Source organism: Conger conger, chromosome 12 (genome assembly GCF_963514075.1).
Source record: "Conger conger chromosome 12, fConCon1.1, whole genome shotgun sequence".
Lineage (NCBI taxonomy): Eukaryota > Metazoa > Chordata > Actinopteri > Anguilliformes > Congridae > Conger > Conger conger.
In genome coordinates this window covers 17235099-17260739 of record NC_083771.1, presented here as the reverse complement: position 1 = coordinate 17260739, position 25641 = coordinate 17235099, and the positions used below count along the sequence as shown (strand labels likewise).

Here is a 25641-nt window from a genome sequence, read left to right as displayed (position 1 = left end):
GTAGTTGTAACAGTAGAATTCCTAACCGATCACAGGAAGAGAAAATGTTGATGAGACAGAGACAGAAAGAGAAAGAGAAAGAGAGAGGGTGGCATTCTCAGTAAAAACAAAAAGGAAAAAAAAAAAGTGCTGATAGTGTGGTGTAGATACTGCTTGTATTACTTCAGTGGTTTAGTCATTTCATGGAAACAGGGGCCATCTAGTGGTAGTGTGAACTTTAGGGGGAAAAATGTATCACTCCAATTTGATTACGGACACCTTTGGGCACAGAAATTCAGTCCAGTCCTGCAGGGGGCAGTATCATCTGCCGGGTGTACAGTACAAATACAGCCATTATGAAACTGAACTTAGCGTCAAGTCATTGGACTTGCTTGGAGATGTTTTATGATGATGTAAATGTTGAAATGGCAGAATATGTGAATGCTATTTGGTCTCCTCCCGACAGGATCTCTTCCTTACGAAGCCTTTTGGCATCTTCTCTCTCCTGGATGAGCAGAGTGCCTTTCCTCAGGTGAACCGTTACCCGCCTATGATCTTTCTCCATGTATGACTACCTGTAACATCTGACTGTTCAGCCATCAATCAACATTAAAATGGAATCACATTTGAAAATGAATGGAGTCCTTTCATAGTCCTTTCCGAATTGGTAACTATTCTCTGCTCTTTTAAGATTGGCCAACAGGTGGCAGCGTGCTGCTGAGTTACAGTAATTGGTAGTGCTGTCATAATATTTGTGCAAATAATAATTGAACTTCCTGAAACAAGGAGGATAATACTGGCCTTTAGACATGATATTTTGTTATTAAATATTAAGTCGGTTATATTATGCTCTAAGATGCAGCGATTACATTGCTGTGTTCGCTGAAAATTGTCTTTCCTGTTTGTTGATCCCATTTAGGCCACAGATAAAACCTTTGTTGACAAGCTGAACAACAAATTTAAGAGCCACGCGCACTTTGAGGTGGTCCGCAGCCACAATCCCCTGTTCGCAGTTGTCCACTACGCTGGGAAGGTGAGCTCAAGCGTCTGCTGCTCCCAGACTAGAGTATAACCCACATCTTCAGCACTGCCACTGAATATCATCACCAGGATAAATATTAATATACGATATTGAGATGCTGATACGGATTTCAGCCCTCATATGTGGCAGCCAGAGGACTATCTCTAAAGCAAGAGCTTGTTTCACCGCAGACCCCAGAAAGATTTAGCATCTGAAAATCAGTAATTTCCTGATTTATGATGAAAAAACAACACATATTAGGTGTATGTTCTTCTCTGAAATATTGCTGTACATCTCAATGTGGAAGTAGGGCCTTGAAATAGTTTTGTGCATCCAGTCTCTGAATTTAGAAGAGGAAGGGTCCGGCAATAGGAAAGGGGCTGAGAACGTGCTGCAGGCCCATCGGTCAGTCTGCACCGCTGAGCTCTGACTGTTTCCTTCCCAAGGTCCAGTACAACGGCAGTGGCTTCCTGGAGAAGAACCGGGACACGATTCCGGCCAGCATCCGCGGGCTGTTCATCAACAGCGTCACGCCTCTGCTCAGTGTCCTGTTCACAGGTGCTCCCGAACACGCCGTTACCGTGGTAACCATTCCTGGTGCCAGCCAACCCCGCCCACATTTAGAATGCCACTTCCTTCCCTCTGGCCTTTGCTTTAGCCTACTTATTATTATTATTGTTATTGTTATTGTTATTGTTATTGTTATTATTGTCTGAGGCGCCATCCTGTTCCCAAAGCCTTCAGGTTCTCTTATACTGGTGCAAGGCTGGCTGCACATTTTAATTAAGTTTCACTTTGTTTTTTCTAACCTTGTTTATTCGGATCATCCTCTTGTTCATACTGTTGATGTTTCATATTGTGAATGAAATAATTATTCTTAATATACACATTGTAATCTCTTGATCTAACTATGTGCCACAGTGCAGTGTGCAGTGAAACAGTGAACATTTTTTCTTCAGCTTATCAGTTATTACAGTGTTGTTTCTGGACCCCCCCCCCCCTTTTTGACTACACACTCAGTATTAGACTGATTTTTGTAGACGTACTGGTCTTCTGCTGCTGTAGCCTATCCACTTTAGAGGTTTGACACGTTGTGTGTTCATTGTTGCTCTTCCCCGCTCATGAGTGTGGTAGTTTTTTTTTAAAGGAAGTAAAAAATTGAGTTATTCACGAGCAGAAAGGGAGGAGTAGTTTCTAAGTGTAATGTAAGCTTATAATGGCACCTGTAGTGCTTTGTCATGTAATTTCTATTCTATGTACAACAGGCCTGGGTGAAGTATATCATTGTTTTAGATTCAAATACTTTTCTACGGTTTACAGAGCTTGTGTGGTGTATTGGAACCTATTAAATACTCTCGAAAAGTGCACACCCCACCTACTGATCCTCTTGGTTGGTTTAATTGCACCAGGCAACATCAATCAAGTATTTGAATCCAAAGCAATGACGTATTTGACCCAGGTCTGATGTACAGTAATAACTGGATGTTTGTGGAATAGTCTGAATTAGTTTTTTCTTCTTTGTATTTCAGCAACGATATCCCGGACAGGAACACTGATGCCGCGGAAAGCCAACGTACGCAATCTTTTCTCCACTCAAGTGGTGTTTGATGTATAGTGTCTGTCATGACATTAGTTCCATTGGCCACTAAAACCCCCGCTTGTGCAGTTAGACTACTGTATAGTGTTTAACGCTGAAGTGAATCTGCTCATATGTGTGCACTCTGTTCTCTCACATCTGGATTTCAGCTTCTTCAAGCTGCAGAGGACAACTTCAACTCCACCAGGAAGCAGTCTGTCGGGGCTCAGTTCAGGGTGAGGAAGTCTGCGTCCGGCATCGCATACTATCTTACTATTTAGGATGTCAAAATAGTATTAGTATGTCTAAAACCATAGCTGTATAAAAGAGTGTGCTAAAGCTACCCGGATGACACTTGACATTTATGAAATATCAAAGTGTGTGAACGCTAGACACTATTCTGGCATGAGTATCCCACAGTGCATTGCGCTAGGTCACGACCAAAGCAAACAGAAGGGCCGTGTTCAAACCAAAGGCATGAAATAGTTGAACAATGTAAACGCAATGTGTACTACGTTTAACTTTGCCTTGTGGAACGTAGTTAGAATCAATGGATATGTTTATGTGAAAATTTTAACTGCTTTTTTAAAAGTTTATGTTTGCAATAAAAGCTTGTCTGTACCAGTTCTGATGCTGACAGCACACTGCCCACTGTGGTGTTGGGTATCGCTGAACTTAACTTAAGGCCAGTTTATAGTTAGGCGATGGATGATCAGCCAATGGACATAACTACATTTTCACCATCATTCCATTATCGCTCAACTTTGATTTTGAACACTGTCGCTCATAAGAAGTATAAACCCATTCACGATACGAAGTGGAGTCATTGCGAGCTCAAGACATGGAAGCTAGTAGATGACACTTCTAGAATAAGGTTGTCATGACAACTCAGCCAGTGATCGGGTTAAATTTCAATGTAAGTCTCAGCCATGGGCACAGCGATGATGGCAACAACATGAAATTGTCTGTTGCTGTAGTATAAGCTAAAAGTTATTGTGACCGACCATCAAATGTGATCCATACATTGCCTACTATAAGCTTTAGAGAAACCATTAATTTTAACAACGTCAGTAGCATCCTGGAAGTCAACACCCTTACTACTGCCCTCCCACAGCACTCCTTAGCAGTCTTGATGGAGAAGATGTTTGCAGCCAACCCTCACTTTGTGCGCTGCATCAAGCCCAACGGCAACAAACAGCCCGACCAAGTGGACAGCAAAATCGTGATGGATCAGGTAGATGGGGCGGGGGGTCGGGGATGGGGGATGGGGGAACAGGGTTGGCCGACCCTGGTGTAAAACAAGTTTCTTGAAGGCTCATGAATTTTAATTTCATAAATGTGACCAAGCAACGTACCTCCAAATATAACAGAGCTCTTGTTTGGTCCCCTGAAAGCTGCGGTACAACGGCCTGCTGGAGACGATCAGGATACGCAGGGACGGGTTCTCCTGGCGGCCCTCCTTCAGAGAGTTCACACAGAGGTGTGTGTCCCCCTCCCGTCCGCCCCAAATCCCTCAGCAACGTGACTCTCCTGAGATGCAAATTCAAAGAGGCAGGGATGGTTAGAGTGACGCCTCTTGCCCATTTCCTCAGGTATGGCATCCTACTGCTGAAGCCAGATCTGCCCACCAACAAAGAAAGGTAAGGGCGGGATTTAGGTCTCTTCTACGATGATGAGTTGGGAATCAATGTGTGTGAGGGAATGTGTTGTCAGTTGGTTGGGGGGTGATTAGTTGACCAGATTTAGAGAGGCAGATTTGTGGGAATTTTACCAGGACACTATGGGACTCCCTTGGAGAGTCATCTTTACTGACCTCACTGAGGCAGAACTGTGTTAATATCTCATCTGAAGGGTCTGATCTGAACAGTGTACCCCTTTACTGTACTCGGGACACTGGTTTGGTCCAGAGGTATGACTGTTCACTAATGCCCATTCCATCAGCTACTTTTTCTAAGGAGGTCTCCCATCCAAACAGTAACCAAGCCCAAACCTGCTTAGCTTCAGCAGTTTCCTGTGTGACAGGTCATGATGGTATATCTACTGGCAACAAACGCATTCTTATGCTCTCAAGAGTGATGTTGTGATGGCCCAAATTAGGTCAGAGGTCATGTTGAGCTGGTGTGGAAAATAATACATGTAGGATGGATTACCTCAACACAGGTAATAAAGGTCACATTTTGTTGCATATTTTAATGATCGTAACTGTTTGAAGGATGCCATGGCCCCCTTGTGGTGACTATGATGAACTGCTCTTTTTCAGCTGCATGTCGATTCTGAACATCACAGAGCTCCATGGATGGAAATGTGGGTGAGTTGACTGGTATATGTCTAGTGATAGTTTATCACCATAGAGATGTTTCTCTCCTTCCTGGTCTTACCGCTGAACTGTAGTTCCTGGTTGAATGGTTGAGCTATGGAGTTCCAGGGGTAGAGCTTTAATTTCCCTCTGTGCTCAGTTGCAATTTAAGATGCAAAGGATATAGGCAACTCATCCTCTTTTTGTGAAGAGTGTCTTGTGTGCTAGATGGTGATCGTTCATGTGTGAAATGAAGGCTTCCAGCCCATGTTCCTAGAACAACAAAAGGATGACCTCATTAAAAGTTTGCAAATGCTTTTTAATTTCAATTCCTTTGATGGATTTTTTACAATATCTTATTCTGTCAGCGTTGGCCACAAGGAGAGATTTATGGTTTGAAAACTAAATTCAACATGTGGGATTGTGCAAGCTTGCGTAACCCACGTGATCCCCACTACATATTTTTCAGAACTATGCGCTATGTTTTGTTGATAATCCATTACAGTACATCTCTAAATCAGAATGCATCATGTCAGGTGAGTTAGGAAGTTTGGAAACATCATACAATTTGTGGAGGCATTAAGTTGAAGATGTGCATCTATAGTTTGGAAACAATATGCAAATAATTATTAACAAAATTAACAAAAATTTAAAAGAGAAATTCCTAGTGTTTGAAGTTGTGGCGATACATACATACGAGACAATGGTAAATGCCAACCATTTATCATTTACGAGACGGGTTATGATTGTAAATAGACGCCCTTTTGCTTGTTGACATTGTCACATTCTTTTCTTTTTGTGCCTTGTGTTTGGGCTGACTCATGATCCTCTTTGACAGCGCCAAGATTTTTTTTAAAGAGTATAATCTCAACTGCCATGGTGTCCTGATGAATGGGAAGGAGGGTGGGGAAGGAAGATTGTTCGATCTCTCTCTCTCTCTCTCTCTCTCTCTCTCGCTCTGTCTCTCTCTCTCTCTCTCTCTCTCGCTCTCGCTCTCTCTCTCCCTCCCTCTGTCCCTACACAGTTGACTTCTGGTAAAGCTTATTTTTATGCCAAATTTGTATGGGAATGTGTGTGTTTCCCACAAAGTGATTAATATCTTCTCAGTTAGAGAAATGCCCTCTAGTGAAGTGTGTACAACCGAGGCAGGGACTTCCAGTGCTTGTCCTGTACGCCTATGTTTTTCCACCCTAGATGTGTAGGGTCCATTTTGAATAAGGCAATATAGTCTGTTCCTGTGGTATTATTGGCTTCATTAGTATTCAAGTAACTAAAGTAAATCAATTGATAGAGTCGCTGAAAATAAAAGTGTGGCTTACTTGAAACACGCGTGCGCAAAAGAATATTAAAAAGCCTTTATTGTAACAGTATACAGGGGACTATGTATGAAAATTGCTGCAATTCCTAAACCCTTCCTCCAATTTTGATGTAAATACCCTCAAATTAAAGCTGAAAGTCTGCACTTCAATTGCATCTTGATTATTTAATTTCAAATCCATTGTGGTAGCGTACAGGGCCAAAATTATGAAAATTGTGTCACTGTCCAAATATTTCCGGACCTAACTGTATCTACTGATATAAAACATGAAACTGAGCAGGGTCTTCATCAGGGTATGACGAGGAATGGCTCGATGAGAAGTCTCGGTGGTGTCTCGGTGGCGCAGCCTGTAGAGCACTGACCGCATGCTCATTGCGAGCCGCGACGTCGGCGGTTCGAATCCGACCGTCTGACATTTGTCGCATGTCTTCCCCTCTCTCTCGCTCCCATTCTTCCTGTCTCTCTATACTGTATACTGTCCAATAAAGCTGAAAAAGGCCTAAAAAATATCTTAAAAAAAAAAATAATAATAATACTAAAAATAGAAACGGATATAAAGTAAAGTAGAATGTAAATATTTAAAAAATGAAAAATAAATATTAAGTGCAACAAGGCCTTTTTGAACACTCTAACTTTGCTGTTATTAAAACTGCTTATACTCGCACTAGAACAAACCGCCGCGTGGTAAAATAGGGGTGTAAACCTGAGATGTGTCCCCACAACCATCTGGATATAAACCAACGGGCCATTGGGCTCTCATCGTAAGCAGTACGTGTGCATTTCAACTTTCGAATGGAGATATTTATCCTCTGATGTCTGTCCTTTCTCCACCCAGGTCTGCCCGCCTGTTCTTTAAATACTTTCACCAGGAGGAGCTGGCCAGGCTGCTGGATAGACTGGGGAGAGCTGCACTTGTCCTACAGAAGAGTGAGTCTGTTAGACGTTCAGCATGGGTCCCGGTACTGACCGAGCGAGGGTTCAAATGGACCAAATGTAGACCCAAGTGTCTGTGATGTCACCCACTGACATAATATTATTCTGTATGAAGATCATATTTTCTGTTGAGAGAGAAAAGACTGATCTCTATATGATGTGGATGGGTCGCTGTGGAAGCTGGGCTTATACAGATATAGGTACAGATCTGTGCGGTGTGTGATGCCGGTTGTGTGCAGTTGGTTCGCCTGCTTGTGGCGGCGGTGCTAATGGGAGCTTTGCTCGCTGCAGACTGGCGGGCAGTGAGGTGCAGGAGGAGGTACCTGGCGCTGTTGGCGGAGGTGCGGAGACAGAGGCAGGCGCAGCGAGAGAGGGAGGAGAGAGAGGAGGTGGAGGCCAGGAGGCAGCAGCTCCTGGAAGAGGAGAGGAAGAGGCGCCAGGATGCAGAACGAGAGAACAAGAGTGAGAAGCTCCCTGTGTGCTGCCCATGCTACTAGCACTGCCTCTCTCTACCAGCAACATGCATTTTAACCAGTCATATCAGTAACATGCATTTTAACCAGTCATATCAGTAACATGCATTTTAACCAGTCATATCAGTAACATGCATTTTAACCAGTCATATCAGCAACATGCATATGAACTAGTCATATCAGTAACATGCATTTTAACCAGTCATATCAGTAACATGCATTTTAACCAGTCATATCAGTAGCATGCATATGAACCAGTCATATCAGTAACATGCATTTTAACCAGTCATATCAGCAACATGCATATGAACTAGTCATATCAGTAACATGCATTTTAACTTGTCATATCAGTAACATGCATTTTAACCAGTCATATCAGTCACATGCATATTAACTAGTCATATCAGTAACATGTATATAAATTGGTATCACTTCTGTCATATCTATTAACATCATATCTGTAGCAATACATAGTAGCCCATACATAGTAGCAAGCATCCTACACCATAGCCCTGAGAATGATTGTCTTGAGAAAGTTGTAGGTTAGGGATAGTTCATTACAGGAACATTGTTTAAATGTTTTCTTTGTGTGTATGTGTGTGTGTGTGTATGCCTGTGTGTGTGTGTGTGTGTGTGTGTGTGTGTCTGTGTGCCTGTGTGTGCCTGTGTGTGTGTATGCCTGTGTGTGTGTGTGTGTGTGTGTGTGTGTGTGTGTGTCTGTCTGTGTCCATGTATGTGCCTGTGTGTATGTGTGTGTGTGTCTGTGTCCGTGTGTGTGTGTATGCGCGCGGACGTGTGCTCCAGGACCAGTTTCTACACCCATCCCCCTGCCCCGGACGAAGAAGCCCCAGCCCAGGCCTCGCTCCATCCTGCCAGGAAGCCCGAAGGTGGCCCCCGTCCCCCGGCCGCGGAGCAAGCAGTTTCAGGTACGGTCCCCTCAAATACGGTCCCCTCAAATACACTCCTGTGTCCCAGCAGTTTCAGGTACGGGCCCTGGCCCCCAAATACACTCCTGTGTCCCATCTTGGATGTTTCTCAATACCAACAATGTAAAGTTCTGACCTCATGGGAAACTTCTTGTCAAGTTTTTGGGGGACTCTGCACTTCCAAGAATACAAGGGCAGAGAATGCTGCTTTATGTGTTTGAGATGCAAAGCGTGCTTGCAATGTGCAGTTATGCTACCACAGGCAGGTGTATCTAATGGCATTGTAAGGTTGTTTTACTAGCCTAAGTTGTATGCTAATTTAAGTTATCACTCGTACACTGCCATATAATAAATTCAAAAGAAACTCTTTTCAACATAATTTCACAGCCTTATATTTGCTAACATGTGTACGTGTATTGTACCCAAAGGGCAGGCTCTGCTAAGTCCATGTAGCCAAGCTAGCACCAGCAACACGTTAGCTGAGTCATTCCTCATTTAAAATCGCTCTCTGTACCAGCTAATATCTAGCTAGCGGTTGCTTCAGGATAAAACACCGCTTGGCTCAAGTTAATGTGTGCTATTATGACGGCGGATAGTACTGGCTATGAGTTAGCTGAGCCTCCTCTTTATGAAATTTGTATTAAACATTTTGTATTCATACATTGTGTTTAAAATGAGCTAAAATGCAGCTATTGTAACACATATGTCTTGCCTCATTTTCATTCTTCGAAAGATTTTAGCCACATTTATTGGTGAAATGAGAACTAAAAATGTATAGTTGTCTGGATTCTAACTGTAATTATGATTTAAATGATGTCAGTGAAGATTATATCTCAAGATGAGCTATGTGTAGAAACCTGGTCCTGGTGGTTTATTTCCCCTGATCTTCTCTTGACAGGCCACGCCCTTTGACAATGACCTGGATGTGAACAGTGACCTCGCCCAGCTGGTGGGTGAGTTTCGGGGGGAGGAGCGGGCCAAGGAGAGGCACACAAAGAGGAGGAAGACCATTCGCTGGTTCAAGGAGACACAGGCAAGGAAGGTGGTGAGGAACGGGGCGTTCCCCTGCTGGTTCCACGGCATGATCACCCGCAGGTGAGGGTCTCAGCAGCCGCCCGCCTGCCTCATGTACCATCAGCCTCAACGTCAGCACTGTCAACATCATTATCATCATCAATACAATCATCATCATCCTCACTGTTACCATCATCATCAATACCATCACCCTCATCCTCACTGTTACCATCATCATCCTCAGCTTCTTAAATTTGCTTCTGTAAATTATGTCCATTGTCAAGATGAAGAATAATTTGTGGGGGGTTGGGGGTGAATGGTTTGGGGTGTGTGCTCTGGGTTCAGTCTTGTCAGTTTTCCATGTTTTGACTGTTAATTATGTTTTTCTCCAGGCAAGCGGAGGATCTCATGACAGACAAGCCCATGGGCTGCTTTCTGATTCGGGTGGGACAAAGCCGGGAGGGCTACACGCTAACGTACAGGTATGCCGGCTAGCCTAGAAAGAAAGGCTGATCACGACTGAGCATGTGCGGAAACTAATGTGCAAAGTAATCTCACCAACAAATTAAGAAGTTGCCTGAATTCAATGTTCTCATTCACAATTTACGCTTTGAGATAAAAAGAGTCTGAAATAATATGTCATGCTTACACGTCCAGATTACAAGGCACTTCGAAATGGATACTTAGTAATGTAGCATGGGAACCGCATGAAAAAGATTTACGGATCAGGAAATATCGGTAGCCTCGTCATCGGGGTATAAGTGTTTGAATTAAATTTTATAGTCATCATTACAAAGGTGAAGTAATGTCATTACTGTAATCTTCCACTTTTTCCACACCAAAATATCTGCCCGACTATGCATGTGTTCAATTCTCATGGCACATAAGTTTCATCGTTTCAATCTTGATTTTAACAATGTAGTGCCTCACTTTCTGGTTTGCAATATATCGCTGAATGTGTATGAATGAATTGCCCTTAGTATAATGAATTAATTAATATATTACACACTCATTGATCACTTTATTCAGCAACTAAATGCATAAAAGCATACAGATGTGGTGAAGAGGTTGAGGTTCACAGCAGTCTCTCGAGTTTGCAGAGAACTGAACTGAATGGTGTAAAAACACAAAGAACATCTAGTGAGCGGCAGTTCTGCTGACAGAAACGCGTTGTTAGTTAGAGGAGTTAGAGGAGAAGGGCCAGACTGGTCGAAGCTGACAGTAACGTGAATAACCACACAACAGCGGTATGCAGAAGAGCGTCTCTGAACACACAACGTGTCAAACCTCTAAGTGGATAGGCTACAGCAGTAGAAGACTTGCGTCTAAAAAATAAGTCGAATAAATACCTAATAAAGTGAGTGTATATGTGTAAGTAAGTGTAATTAATGAAGTGTATTAGATTTTGTTTAATTTCCTTTGTGTCTGAGTTTGATGATACACATAGTTTCACTTTCCTTGGAGCATTAGTTTAAAAAGACAGCAGACTTGGGTTTGTTCAGTTGGGGGGGGGGGGGGGGGGGGTGCGGTTTCCTCTGTTATTAGTGAGCATTTATTTCTTTCTGTTATCTGTCAATCTTTTGCCTCCGGCGGTTCGTGTACTGACCTGACAGGACTCTTTTTCCCGACATATCTGACAGTGATTGGCATAAAAAATGAAATGAAACTTAAACAACAACTTCTTTGAAATGTACTTCTTTGATTAGTCACATGTAAATTAACCGTAGTGGAAATATTTGTGCATTGGGGAATTGGGACAGTATTAAGCCCAGTATTCACAGATTCTCTTGCATACCACTGTTGTAATAAGTAGTTATATGAGTTACTGTTGCCTTCCTGTTACCTTGAACTATTCTCCTCTAACCTCTCCCAGTAAAAATGCGTTTTCGCCAACAGAATTTCTGCGCACTGGACGTTTTTAGTTTTTTGCACCATTCTTTGTAAACTTTAGAGACTGTTGTGCATGAAAATTCCTGGGGATCAGCGGTTTCTGAGCTACTCAAACCATCCCATATGGCACCAATAATCTTTCCACGGTCTAAAAATTCCACGTTCAAAGTCACTTAGATCACATTTCTTCCCCACTCCGATGTTTGGGCTTAACAAAGGATCCTCTTGATCATATGCTTTAATGCACTGAGTTGCTGCCACGGCTGATTAGATATTTGCATTAACAAGCTGGGGTACAGGTCTAGCTAATAAAGTGGTCACCGAGTGTATGAAGTTATTTGGGTGTATAAAGAGTGTGTGACCTCTGTACAGGGGCAAAGACCGCTGCAGACACTACTTGATTGAGATGCAGACCAACGGCAAGTATGTGATCCTGGGAGAGGACAGGGCCCACTCATCACTGCCTGACCTGGTGACGTACCACACCCGCGTGGGAATCAAGCCCTTTATGGAGGTCCTCACTGTAGCCTGCGGACAGGTAAATCACACACACGGACACACCTGGGTCACACCTGGGGCACACCTGGGGCACACCTGGGGCACACCTGGGGCACACCTGGGTCACACCTGGGTCACACCTGGTATAGGCGGTTCCCAGTGTTTGGAGCAGGGATCCACACAGGGGCTGGTCCCAGTATTTGGAGCAGTGGCACATTGGCTGTTCCCTTATAAGCCAGGCTCCTCACAGGCTGAGTTTGTGCCGTTCCAGACGTGCGACCAGGAGCCAGACTACGAAGAGCTGAGGAACCTCATGTTGTCCCCCTCATTGGCTGACAGAGGCCCTGCCCCCGGGGGGGAGGAGTCTGGGCCTGGGTCTGAACGGGTGTACCTGGAGCTGCAACGGCTCTTCATCCCGCCCAGTCAGAACACGGGCCTGGAGGACCACGGACCCCCGGGACAGGAGGACCACAGACCCCTGGTCCTCAGGAAGGTCTTGGACCGCAGGTTCCGGGCGGAGAGCGGGGAGAGGCTGGACGACTCGCGGGGGGCGGAGTACGAGGATGAAACCGAGGCCGGGTCCAAGGGCAGGCTCGTGCCGCGTCTTTACCCCTCCATCCGCCTGGCCATGAGAGAGATTCAGCAGATCCAGCAGGTGAGTCAGAGAGGACTTTACAAATATGTATGTACACACACACACACACGTATACACACACACACACACACACACACACACACACACACACACGTATACACACACTCGCGCACACACACACACACGCACGTGCACACGTACACACACACACACACACACACACACACGTATACACACACACACGCGCACACACACACACACATGTGCACAAGTGTACACACACACACACACACATGCACGTGCACATGTACACATGCAGTACTGTGCATAAGTATTTTTGCACTTTCAGCATTAGTGTATCAGTAGACAATTTAAGAGCTAATTTAAGATTTCCAAACATTCATTTTCCAAAAGATTTTATGTTAAATTTTTGTATTTTTGTATTTCATTAAATAAAATAACATGTTAATAGACCACTTTTCCAATAAATACTTCATGGAGGCTGTCTGAGATTACCTGGAGAGCCAGAAGCAAGCGAGACAGCCAAAATATGCAGGAGAACTGTGGAAAATTCTGTAATATCTTTGGAACCTAAAAGCAGATTTTCTTATAAAACTGCAGGGCAACAAAAGAAAATCTGAAAAGAAATCTGTCCCTTCATATTCATGTTTTGGATATTTTCTTTTCTTAACATTTTAATTGTGGCAAAGTCACTGAACCCTGAGGTGCTCAAAACTTGCCTGATGAGATTTGGAGTAAAGCTTGTTATCACTTGTCAGATTTATGGCCCGCTCTAGAATAATTGGTCTCCTCTTTCATGCCAACGTACTGAAGCCTTTTCTGCTCAACCCTGTTGTGACTACTTCTTTTACTGTAGTTGCGAAATAGCATTTCATCAGTAATTATTTGGTGAAACATATTTGTGCATTTGTGGGTTTATTTATTGTGTGCCGGTTAGTACTTAGGCTCTCATCCTGTCAACTTGATTTATCGACACATCGTGTTCTCATGATTAGAAAGTCTAATAGTCTGAATGGTCTATTTGTTATTGTTAATTTTTTGGGGGGCGCAGGGCATGTATAGGATTATGGGCCCTGTAGGGTGTGTACATTTCAAGATTCACAAGCCTCCCTGCTTTGCGGTACATGCTGGAAACAGTCAAGTATATGTAATGGGTTCACTCATCAGTAATAAGCGCACGTGAGCAAGGTCATTGTAACGGATTGAGGCTGCTGCCCAGGTTAATTCCCCTGTCCTGATTGGCTGTCTTCTGTTTCTCAGCACTTTTCAGCCAATCAGGACCAGTAGGCTTTCATTCCTGGTGCCTGGAAGACTGCCGGTGAGACACACGAAAAGCTCCATTACCTGTGTCTATCACAAATGCACACCAGGGACATGCATTATCAAACGCACACACCCAAACGCACGCACACAAACACACACACAAACTTGAATGTGAGTAATACTTACCTGTGCTCGATTGTCCCCTGAACTTTACTTTCCTCTGACAACAATAATTATTTCTGTGGGTGCCTGTATGTTCAATAAATTATTTCTTGTGTGGTAAATAGCAGCACAGTCACACTTATACACCATACATACATGCATACATACTTTCAGCATGTAGTACCTCTTCAATAGAACATTAAAATAACATAGTTTGTGTTGGATGTGTTGTTCATTTCATTCATGGTCTATTTACTTTCTTTTTTTCAGATTGGTAACTCAGCAACTGCCTCAGCCACTTTCTGCGACTCTGCTACTTTTCACAGAAATAAAAACCCCTTCTCCCATTTCAGTGAAATATGAGGAGAAACTCCTCATTAGGATTTTTTTTTTTTTAAGTGTATTTGGCCGATACTAATTTAACAACGTTCTGTGTTACTGTACGTAGTCGTACTTCATGTTTTTGTGCATATTTAATTGTAAATATTAAATTGTGAAGTTTTATATATGATGGCTCCAAATAAAAACTTTTTTGTTTTATATGGCTTTCATGGGAGTGAATTATTATTTTCGGTCTCAGATAAATAAAACTTTTTTATTTTTTATTTTATTTTTTCCATAAGGATTAACAAAGAGAAAAATTCAGGTTGAAAAATGATTTTTCAGGTTGAAAAATGATTTTCAGGAGCTGTGTCATGGAGGTGTTGGTGGAAATTAGTTAAAGGATATCTGACAGGGCATGTAGCCAAGATGGAGACTCTTCTGGGGTTGCGACACAACTCTGGATGCTCTGGCATGAAATGGTCTGATGTGGGTGCAGGCGTTTGTGTCAGCCCAAACTCTTCCTGATTCAACGCATTGCACATCCTGGTCTTCAATCAAGACCTTCCTAAGTAAAATCAGGTGCCTTAGTGCTGGGCTGAAATAGAAATCTCCCTCTTATAATATTGTACACCCCTGTTCTAGAATGTAGGTACATGGAAAGTATTGAATGGCCTTACATCATGTATTCCTGTCCTCATATGCAAGACTAAAAAATTACATTACATTATTGGCATTTGGCAGACGCTCTTATCCAGAGCGACGTACAGTTGATTAGACTAAGCAGGGGACAATCCTCCCCTGGAGCAATATTGTGGCTTCACCGGGATTAGAACCACTGACCTTGCGTGTCCCAGTCATTTACCCTAACCACTACGCTACAGGCCGCCCTCACAGGCTATAGGGGATGTGATGCCAGATTCCACTTCTTCTATTTTTTACACTCGTCTGATCTCCTTTCTGGAATTTCATAGACTTAAAAATCAAGCGTCTATTAATTTACAATTTTGTTCAGTAAACTTAAAATTATGAGTAATCCAAATGCCAGTAATACACAAGTGTATTCCAGCATCATTACAATTGGGCACTTATTTCACTTGAAAATATGGGAAATTATTTGTTAATTTTTATTTCTAAGATAAAGCATGTACACATCAAATCATCTCTCTGCTACTATACCTGGTAAAATACAGAGATTCTGATTTCAAGAAAATAGTTTTAATTAAGTGAATGTGGAAAGATAAGCATGGCAAAAAGCTCCGTTCTTAATAGTTAGTCTTAGTGAACAGTTGCTCACATCTTTTCACTTTCATTTTAGCCTTGATCTCTAGTTTAGATTCTAAATGAATTTGCCAACGGGCTTTTTTGGAAAGAACAGGGCGGTGCTCAACCACTTGCATATATAACCTGAGACGAGACTCCAGCATTCTCATCGCACCATGGATCTCAAAATTGCTACTTTTCTCCTTGTCCTGCTTGCCGCTGTCACCATCTCTGAAGGTAAGAGTGGGTGCACCTCTCCACTGACCAGGCTAAGGGCCAGTGGTGTGGATTTATGTTCAATGGGTGTTGCTTCTTTTCCAAAGCTTGACCGTGCACTTGTAAATCACTGCCAATGACAAAAATGTAAATGTAAAAAAAAAAGTTAAATGCTGCTGTGTACTCCTTTTTTTCATAAAAAATGTGTGTGTGTGTGTGTGTGTGTGTGTGTGTGTGTGGGTGTAAGTAAAAGTCGTTCACAGAGGTTTCAAAACTGCACCACAAGAAAAACCAGTCTTAGATCACAGATGCCCTACTAGCCTACCTAAACAGCATGAAAGTCACATGATCAATAACATATTTAAATTATTAACCGCACAACATGTTAGGGTTAGAGAGAGCCAGCGGTGCTCTCTCTAAAATATCAAGAGCATTTAATAAAATGTAAATGTTGAAAATGAATCATTTAAATGTTGAAAATTAAAGCCCACCCAGTGTCCACTAGGGGGCAGATCTCAGTTAGGAAATTTACGCTTTAATTGTTTCAGGTGGTGTTTTCAAATGTTGCGTGGAAATTTCACCCAGAATCTCTCGGCAGCTTTTGAGAACCGTGGACAAGTATGACATTCAGAAGAAAGGTGGTGCCTGTGAAAAGGAAGCTCTGATGTGAGTAGTCAGCCAGTCGAAATGTAAATGCTAAAATAACCTATTTACTTTGAGCACCTTTATAAACTATCAAATATGTCCAGTAATTTGCCAACCTGTCAGTTAACGTAACAGGTTAGCTAAAATATAATATACAGTGCATTCATTTTCCGATTCAAAAATTATGAATTATACTCGTAAATAAATTGATAGGCAACACAATATGTAATTTGTGGACCACAATAATCATGACAACTTCAGCAATGCATATCACTTCACATCTTCCTGTTAAAGTAACTCCATACTGTTATGTTTCAGCTTGCACGTGAAAGGGAAGACATTCTGTGGCTCCCCAAAACTACTGCCAATCATCAGGCGGAATTCAAGAAAAAAACGACTCAGCCACAAAGATTAAAAATACATCCATCTGTCGGGAGCTTCCGTGATACCTCTTCACCTGTAGACTCAGACACCAGTTATAAGATTATATACTACTGAAATCCCTGTATGTGAAGCTCTTCACTTATAATTGAGAAGCATTTCTTTGAATGTTTTTAATATTGGATATCACTATGTAAGCAGACCTTCTTAATACTGGTTAATTACCATGTGTACACATTGAAGATGAGATGCAGTGACCGCTAACATCTCTATGTTCTCTCACTATACTCATCATTGATGAGTCTACCATGTACTTTGTTGATGGGGAGATTGCTGCTGATGCCACAGGTGACCATCTTTAGAGGCTCAAAAGCACTGCCGATTGCTGTTCTTAAGAAAGCAAACATAACTCGCACATAAAAAATTATTGCTAGCCATGTATTGGTGCAGTAGGCCTCGTTGTGGCTTATGTGGCTGCAATGAGAAGTAGGACTATGATAACCAGCATATATAACCGCTATAAATATGCCAAACCATGTACACACTTTGGAAATAAAGTTTCCTTATATTTTCTGCAAACATAACTGTTGTCTTGATGGCTCATTTCTTTCATTCAGATTTGCAAAAAATATATACATTATGTACCCATCTCTGCCAAGGCCTCCATAATGGTGGCTAGCCTACTGCAAAGATGCAAAATTCTATTAAATAAAAACCAGAAATAAAAACAGTTGAATAAAGGCTGTGGGCAGTTATTTTACTGAGGTATTATATTTCTCTAAGGACTTACATGACATGTTAGAAATTATCCTAGAATCTCATTTCTGCACACATGAGACAAATACAATGGGGGAGCACATTAATTTAATAGTGTTTATTCATCATTTTAAACGCACGTATGCACGCACACAGATACACACAGCAGTGTTTTCTGAGTGGCAGTCCTTCTTTCTTTGAGCATAGTGGTCTTGGTGTGTGTGTCATAGGAAATAGATTCAAAATATGAATACAAATATTAATATAAGTTACACATACATTGTTGCATGTAGCCTACAAGCTCTTTTGAAGTTCAATTTTTGATGTTCTTCCTTAGACCACAACCTTCCCCTGCGTGCAAAACTGGGGCAGTTGAAATACACTAAAAATGAAATAATATCAATAGTCAAACCCCTAGCCTAGAAAGTAACTACCGGTATCCTTTTTATCAAACCAACGAGCCAGCTACGCCCTCTAATGTTTGGGAAAACTTTTTAATGTGGAAAAGGTCGAAGGTAATGAAAATGGCAGCCACCGCTAGGGCCATCGTACAGGTACAACGATACACAACTTGACAAATTCAGCTGAACAGTAATTTCAGCTGTTACAGTAATGCACTGCTGTTACAGTAATGCACGGTATTCAGTTGTTAGCCTACTTTACGCAGTTGCAGTTAATGATACCTAGGCTGTTGACTAGTTTAACTAGTGCTAATTTCACATGATTTAGCTAACGTTAGCGCCAGAAGCAAGAACATGTCCCTGTTCGTTGTGTATTCGTCGCCAGTAAAACCTGCATACGCGGCTAGCAAGCTGTCACAAGTTAGCATTGCACTAGCTTTCAAATCTTTAGCTATATGCCGAAATAATGATCCTGTTTTAGAGTATAGCTTGCTAATGCTAATGCAACCGCTACACGTCCTGACTTGGCTAATATTAGCTTACAAGTTATCCTGCTATCATTATCTGCGACAAGACTAATCTTCCTGAGAAACGTTTGGCAAAACTGTGGTATAGCCGATGTATGTAATCACCTAGTGTTTTATATCCAATATGGAGAAATTGTTTTGGGGTTTTAGAAATGAAGATATTTTATGTTATGTGATACTGTATTTTGGTTTTGTGAGGTTTTACTTAAATGAAGTGTTTTTGGAAAAATATGGAGACTTTCACAATCTCTATATTTTGAGTGTAAAAATATTAATATAATGATTATTGGAAATGCCAAAAGCACATGGTTTTGATTGTGTATTGAGATAAATTGGGATTTTTCCCCTTCCCAAAGGCTGTGCGACATCATTCACCTCTGATAAAGTTCCCCAACCGTCTGGGCGTCCCAAGGCCTAATGGTGAGTTTGTAATGCTGCATATATCGTCCACACTGATCATTACTGCGAATTTGCACACCTGAGAAATCCACAGGTGTTTGGAGGATAATAGCGACAGTCTGCCAGCTGAAACTTTAGTGGGAGTGAAATATGCAATAAATGCAACATGTGGGAGTTTTTATTATTATTATTATTATAATTATAATTATTATTATTATTATTTACCACAAACGGAATATTACTCATTTTCACATGTTGCATTTAAAGCGAACTGGAGCTACACCTTGTGAGCAACTGATCCATGCGGCTCGGCATTTAAAAATGTTAAAGGGGAACTCCTGTCCGCTTTAGTGCAGGAAGCACTGATGATGGCAGCCCCCGCACAGTCGAGCGGCACCCACAGTTTACCCCCGCCTGCGGTGCCACCAGCCGCTCCCCTACGGCCGCTGAGCGTGGACCCCCCCCGTCGCCCCGCTGATCCCCTGGACACCGCCGCCTCCGTCGCCAGCCTTCCTCCCAGGTACCGCCGTAAGCCGCTCGCCGCCGAGGAGATGGACTACATCCAGGTGAGCTCAGACGATGGTCCAATGTCCTTTTTAAGCATTGCACATGAGACACATTGGGCCAGTTTCAGACAGAATAAGCCTAGTCCTTGACAAAATTCTATTTTAAATGGGAGATTCTCCATGCAACACCCAGCCTAGTCCAGGACTAAACTTAATCTTATCTATTCTTTTTTTTTTTTACCAGTGTGAGGTTTCTGAAAAATATTTTGAATGCTACACGCCTGTTTTTTTTATACTTCACATACAATGCAGTTCTTCTGCTGTGGTTTATTCGTTGAGGGCGATTCTAACAGAATTGATTCTGTACATCATTATCGTCAAGGCATTTCGCTTTTGGTATTGTATGAAATGTATAGTGTGGCGGTGGTGGTAAAAAAAAGCAAAACATCTTCTCTTTTTTGTCTTACAGCGTGGGGGACCAGAATGACCATGTTTGCGCCAAATACTTGCCAAATCCAGGGAAATCATTTCTCCTTTACTCTGCTGCCTTCTGTTCCTCATAACTACATGTCCCTGGCACAGGATCTCCATTGTAAGTCCCTCAGTGTTGTAGTCAATAAGCACAGTGCTACACCATTGTTAAAATGGGGCTGATAAGAACTAAGAGTCCACAGCTCATTAATCACACAGCACAGAATTAGGGTTTGGATGTTCCATCATCCTGTCTAACACATTTTGGATGCCCGCTGCATACAACTCAAAGCAATGGTTGTTTAAAATCAAGTGGGGTGTGTGTGTGTGGGGGTGGAAGTACAGCCGATCTTTAAGGATGGTTACAGAGCCGCTGTTACTCTTGGATCTTTGAAGCGGTTTATAATCGCATAGCCATATTTTCATGTTCAAATTATGTTGTATCTGCCGTATAAGAAATGTTGTCTAGCATAAAGCTATCTGTGCAGGCCTTCCTGTGTTTACTCAAGCATGTCGTCACATTTGAGTGATAAAATGGGTAGGATGCCACGTCTGATAATATTTATAGCGAAGTTCTTGTTCGCTGTCAGGAAATTAAATGATACAATCAGGACCGAGAATGAACATAAGAGGTGCAATGCCCATATTTGGGAAGATCAAATGAAAGTGTGTATTTGAAAATGTATATTCAGTTCTATAACTGAATTATTAAAATATTCCATGCGTTAAGTTTTGACATCTTGGAAACCGTCGTCTACATTTTCTAATGCTTAATGCAAATCCTGACAAATTCTCAGCTACTGAACGAGAAGCGATATGTCTAGGGACATGTTGCCTAACCCTGTGGGTGAAGAGAATAATCTAGAAGCCTTGTTAAATCACTGTTTTGTACAAAGTTAGAGGCTACCTGTGTTGATACGATTCCAATGGGCAGCCCCAACATATTGAAAGAGGAAAAACCTAAATTAAAATTAGTCTTATACATGTATCCAGGAGGAAAGAAATACTGACAAATTCTTCAGAATCAAAGCCAGTCAGTTTAAATAGGATACTACATACAGTAATATACATTGGCAACATAATTCATGTCAAGTCAGGCTCATGAGAAACAGCTTAGCATTCCTTTAATTAGGTACTGTGTCTAGTAAATTTAGAAATACTTTCAATTCCTATAGAAATATACAGTCATTAAAGAATCTAAGGAAGATTGAGAAGGATATCAAGATTTTCTTGCTCATCAAATTTAGATTTTTCCATAGACAGGTCTTCTTCGTGGATTGATTGTAAAGCACAACCCACTGTCAATGTCATCAGAAGGTGACACTGTACCGTGAAATTATCCATAAGAGAGAAACACAAGCAATGAGGACATCTATTTTTCTCCCCTGAAACATTCCTACTTTAAACAAACATTCCCGCAAGCATTAACATTCTCTGGTTGTACTTCCCTTAAAAATAAAGTACCAATTATTCTTTTGACAAATAATTAAACGAATGAATCACACTGGATTTCCTGAAGACATCATTTCCTCTTATAAGTACAAGATTTTTTTTTACCACTTAAAAAACAGTACAGTTGAAGGCTTCTCAAAGCTGCTACACTTGAAATGGACAGGCTTTGATGTAGGCAGTCATTTCTTTTTCACCATCTCTGAAATGAGCAGTTAAAAAGATATTCGTAGTGAACTTAGTAAGCCTATGATTACTTAATTGAGTCCTTCACATGGTGTGTACTTCCATTTCCCGTTTGCTCTTGTAATACCATTCAGATTTTTTGTTCTCAAGCACCCGTAATTAGTCTCCCTCTCTAAGCTCGGCGTTTCGCAAAGCCAGTGTCTTTTGTGAATGTCACGGTTGTACCAGGCTAAGCCCGTACCAATGTGTCCTGTACTAACACGGCTCTGACTGCTGTCTTTCCAAGCGGTTGACAAATTAACGGTTTCATGTTGAAGGATGCTGTGGCCGAGGGACATTTTGGCACATTTCTGCACGCTAGTACATAAAATCAAACCACAAACAAATGTCTTCAGTCATAACCAAAACATAAATAAACTGGTATTTAGTTAGCTCACTCGCCTTAGTGTGCCCCCTCCCCATTTGGGAATTCCTAGTTCTAATCTTGTAATCAACCCCAATGGTCACTGCTGCACATTCCGCTGTCGATTTGCAGACGAGCGTGTGCCCTCCTCTCCAGTGTGTGGCACTTTTCCCCACACGGCAAGTCGGACTCGCAAAGAAATGCATTATAGTGAGCCCAACAGGCTCTGAGAGTCCAACCCACCAGCAGGGGTCAGTCATCCCTTCCCTGGACAATGCTAGCCTTGCGCGGACAGTGTGCCACCTCGTGGGGCTGCACTGGGGTATGCCCACGTTCTCGAACAGTGGCATGCCCACGTTCTCGAACAGTGGCATGCCCACGTTCTCGAACAGTGGTATGCCCACGTTCTCGAACAGTGGCATGCCCACGTTCTCGAACAGTGGTATGCCCATGTTCTCGAACAGTGGCCGCACCGGATGAGCCACCAACCAGCCCCAAATACTCAATCGCCTGTCACGACTTGCATAAAGGTTTGCAGGTCTGAGAGAGAATGGATCTCCATTTGCAGACAAACTCACTCTTCATAGTGTGCAGTACTGAGTACGCTGTGGTATTTTTTCAATGCAACATCGCTGGTACAGTTTAGTTGTAAGGTTAGCTGCGTCAAATTCTCACACTTTAAAAGTGTGGCGTTTTTTCGGATTTTGTCATTATTCTTTCCACAGGTTATTACTAATCAACCACAAATAAGACATTTTGCATTAGTGTGAAGCAGTGGCAGTGCATTTTTTTTGTGATGCCGTTAGATTCACATTTGTTAAAAATGCTTTGCTGACGTATGGAAAAACGGGAGTTAATATTTGGGGAGGCCCTGTACCTGGACTGAACTTTGGCCTTCAGACATTTTATTTTTTACATTTACAGTTTTAAGAGCTCTAAAGGGGAGGTTTGAGTTGGCATAATTTCCCCCTGAGAAAAAAAAACAAAACAACTGCTGATTTTGAGCGAAAAGCATATCCAACCTGTCATGAAAACCAGAGGCCTACATTTTTCAGACTAATCACAGACTACTTCAGCAGAAGAAATTTGGTGTAAGTGGTCTGCGTGAGGCAGGGGGCACATTATTATGAATAATAATCTTGGCTATTTTAATACACCGCAAGGCAAAGCTTCCCGGGCCATACAGGGCAATGCGAACTCACACCCCACAATTTCACAGAGTAGTGTGCCTAGTCAGGGTGATTATCTCAAAGGGCACAACACTGGCCACTGTATTTGAGAAGCCAGATTTTAACTGCGGTCTTATCACTAGTACAATCCCCAAGAGTGAAGAGGGCCCAAAGGCTGCTTTTGGAACGGAGTTTCCACAGAATACATCTGAATGTGTGCTAATAGAAGGGTCGCTCTCTGTGTTCAAACGTTCTCTCAAACCCACGCCCCTGCGGGACGGCTGACGTGGGTTTAACTGAAACTGCCAGGACTGAAGAACGGAATGGCCCATGTAGCCGCAGTGGAGGAAGAGAGAGTGGAGTCCGGTGAGAGAGGAGAGAGAGGAGGGGGTCCTCGGAGAGGCTGCCCTGCGGTCGCTGCTGGCTGTCGGCTCTGCTTCGACTGCGTGGCTTTGGCGGGATCCTCAGTCCTCCTCCTGAGCTTCCAGGAAGTCGGCGATGCTGTCCACCACGTAGTCCGGCACAAAGTTCTTTTTTTCCAAGGCGTCGCTGTCCTTGTAGCCCTCGGCCTCGTCCATCTGGGAGACCCCCGTGAGCGTGAGCATGGTGTCCAGCCCGCAGTTGGCCCCGAAGAGGATGTCCGTCTCCAGGCGGTCCCCGATCATGAGGGCTAGGGCGGGGTCCACGCCGAACTGGTTGGCGATGCACTCGAACATGAAGCGGCTGGGCTTGCCGATGACGGTGGCCTTGCGCTCGGTGGCCGTCTCCAGGGCTGCGGTTAGACTACCCGAACCTGGGAGGAAAGGACACACACGTGCCTGGTCAACGGCCACACAGCCGGAAGCCCTGCACCGCTCCCGGGTCTGACGGATCAGGAGCTGTGCCATCGGGGAACGCCACACGTTTCCCCCAAAGAGCTCCCTCGTATGTGCCCATGTCTGTTTTAACAGTCGGCCCCCAAAGAATGGTTGGAATTCAGGAGTGAATCACACTGCTTGCCTTTCAAATGTCCATCCAGTGTGCATGGTGGACAAACTGCTGAATCTTGGGTTCCATTTAATAGAAAAACAATAACAACAGTCCTCTGCCCTTGTACTCTGATCTAGCATCAGCTCTCTGTGCCCATATAATAGTTAGTTACCCCTTTGAAGAATAGGGTTTTTTGTTTTTTTTGTCAGTGTTCTCGAACTCATTTGCTTTCAGTGACTAGCATTAGAATTGAGTTTAGTTTAAAACATTCTAATCAAATATTTGTGATCTCAACTTAAGTGTTAAACGTGTTTACAGCTGGATAAAGCTCAAATAAAAATAATATTCTACCTGTTAATAAACCATTTGTGATTATAATTTGCAAGATTCCCATTGCATATATGAAGTGGCAAATGACCAGAGATTTAACATAATGCAGTACATGCTACAATGCATGCAGTGTAGATAGTGAGACATTGTTACTCACAAACCTTTATCATCTCTAGCATGGTGGATGGGTCTGTTCGCCGAGGCTTGACGATTCCTTTAATGTATCAAGCAAGTTCAGCACAATCATGCAAGCAGCCAACGCATGTACCTGACTGATTCGGGTACGAATCGATCGGGTAACCTACCTGGTGTAACTCTACCACCTCTCAGCGGATGCCAGGGGTCGGGGTCTGTGGCCAGAAAGAGACAGTCCGCATTCCGCAAGTAGCAGCAAGCCTTTGCCAGTTTCAGGAAATTAAATTTTTCGTCGTAGCCAACCAAAACCGCCTTAACCTCCGAATCTAACGGACAGTCGTATATGCTCTCTCCGGAAACATCAGTCTCTTCCTCCACGAAAGGCACGCCAGCGTCCCGGAGCTCCTTGTACACTCCATTACCTCCGATGACAAAGACCTTGCCTTGCACCTTAGCCACGTCTCGCAGATAAACCGCAGAGCAGTACGCCGAACTAAAAATCTCTTCCTGCGCGACATCGGCAAAGCCCAATCTGGAAAACTTCTGAACGTAGGTTTCTCTAGGCCTGGTGCAGTTATTGGTAACGAAAAACACCCCTTTGCCTTGTTGTTTCAACAAACTCACTACCTCTGGAGCGCCGGGCACTGCCGTTTCGCCATTCCAAATTACCCCATCGCAGTCAAAAAGCACAAAGCGTTTGGCATTTAGCAGATCTCTGATTTGAGACCCTTTGATCTTCTGACAACCTTTGCTACTTACAGCACCTGCCATTCTGATAATGTGCGTTGGTTAGGTAGCAAGCTAGCTAGCTTGTTAGCAGTGTATGCCGAACAAAATGACGTCACTGCGTTATAGAATGGTTAAGGGCGGGTTCCTGTAAAGCTCCTTTGCCTTTACCCCCCTTGGTTATCAGACATCCACGTGGAACTGATCAGAAAAATTGAAAAACCTCCTCACGCGAGGTAGTTGCGAAATGTATACACCTCCCATCTCCGACAGAACTGTGACACAAGGCAGATATTTTTCATGTGAACGCCCCCTCCGCGTCTACGCGCCCATTCATTGGCATCCGCGCGGCCCTGTCATGGCGCTGCGCCCGGTTCATCCAATGAAGCAGCGCACAAGACCGGAGCGCTGCGCCACGCATTC

General features: G+C 43.0%; 3 protein-coding genes and 1 long non-coding RNA gene across 8 annotated transcripts in view; 3 read left to right on the top strand and 1 right to left on the bottom strand.

Moving 5' to 3' along the window:
* Positions 1-14505, top strand: part of LOC133105553 (myosin-IIIb) — a 40810-nt gene extending 26305 nt beyond the window's left edge. For both annotated transcript variants that reach the window (XM_061215727.1, XM_061215728.1), the window contains 18 exons: positions 446-511; positions 899-1012; positions 1447-1558; positions 2530-2573; positions 2747-2812; positions 3691-3810; positions 3971-4056; positions 4169-4216; positions 4837-4884; positions 7026-7117; positions 7415-7585; positions 8401-8522; positions 9421-9617; positions 9929-10018; positions 11799-11964; positions 12196-12579; positions 13801-13858; positions 14236-14505. In XM_061215727.1, coding sequence (XP_061071711.1) covers positions 446-511; positions 899-1012; positions 1447-1558; positions 2530-2573; positions 2747-2812; positions 3691-3810; positions 3971-4056; positions 4169-4216; positions 4837-4884; positions 7026-7117; positions 7415-7585; positions 8401-8522; positions 9421-9617; positions 9929-10018; positions 11799-11964; positions 12196-12579; positions 13801-13827 — 1953 coding nt within the window. In that variant the 3' untranslated portion in view covers positions 13828-13858; positions 14236-14505. The remainder of the gene's footprint in view (positions 1-445; positions 512-898; positions 1013-1446; positions 1559-2529; positions 2574-2746; positions 2813-3690; positions 3811-3970; positions 4057-4168; positions 4217-4836; positions 4885-7025; positions 7118-7414; positions 7586-8400; positions 8523-9420; positions 9618-9928; positions 10019-11798; positions 11965-12195; positions 12580-13800; positions 13859-14235) is intronic.
* An 801-nt stretch (positions 14506-15306) lies between these two features.
* LOC133105559 (uncharacterized) lies at positions 15307-16798 on the top strand. Its single transcript, XR_009703865.1, has 3 exons — positions 15307-15786; positions 16364-16431; positions 16729-16798. It is a non-coding gene; the product is annotated as an uncharacterized LOC133105559 (long non-coding RNA).
* A 1246-nt stretch (positions 16799-18044) lies between these two features.
* Positions 18045-20587, top strand: LOC133105641 (alpha-ketoglutarate dehydrogenase component 4-like). Of its 4 annotated transcripts, none has more exons than XM_061215858.1 (4): positions 18045-18101; positions 18832-18895; positions 19226-19394; positions 19850-20587. In XM_061215858.1, exons 1-4 carry the CDS (start codon positions 18045-18047, stop codon positions 19941-19943), a joined length of 384 nt encoding a protein of 127 aa, XP_061071842.1. In that variant the 3' UTR covers positions 19944-20587. The 4 variants fall into 4 exon arrangements, with proteins under 4 accessions (XP_061071842.1, XP_061071844.1, XP_061071841.1 ...); XM_061215860.1 differs by having other exon boundaries at positions 19226-19440; XM_061215857.1 differs by lacking the exon at positions 18045-18101 and adding an exon at positions 18296-18368.
* A 278-nt stretch (positions 20588-20865) lies between these two features.
* pdxp (pyridoxal (pyridoxine, vitamin B6) phosphatase) lies at positions 20866-25505 on the bottom strand. Its single transcript, XM_061215854.1, has 2 exons — positions 24663-25505; positions 20866-23851 (listed from the first exon to the last, which is right to left on the bottom strand). The coding sequence occupies exons 1-2, from the start codon at positions 25261-25263 to the stop codon at positions 23523-23525; spliced, it is 930 nt and encodes a 309-aa protein (XP_061071838.1). The 5' UTR covers positions 25264-25505; the 3' UTR covers positions 20866-23522.
* Between the last annotated feature and the right edge of the window lie 136 nt (positions 25506-25641).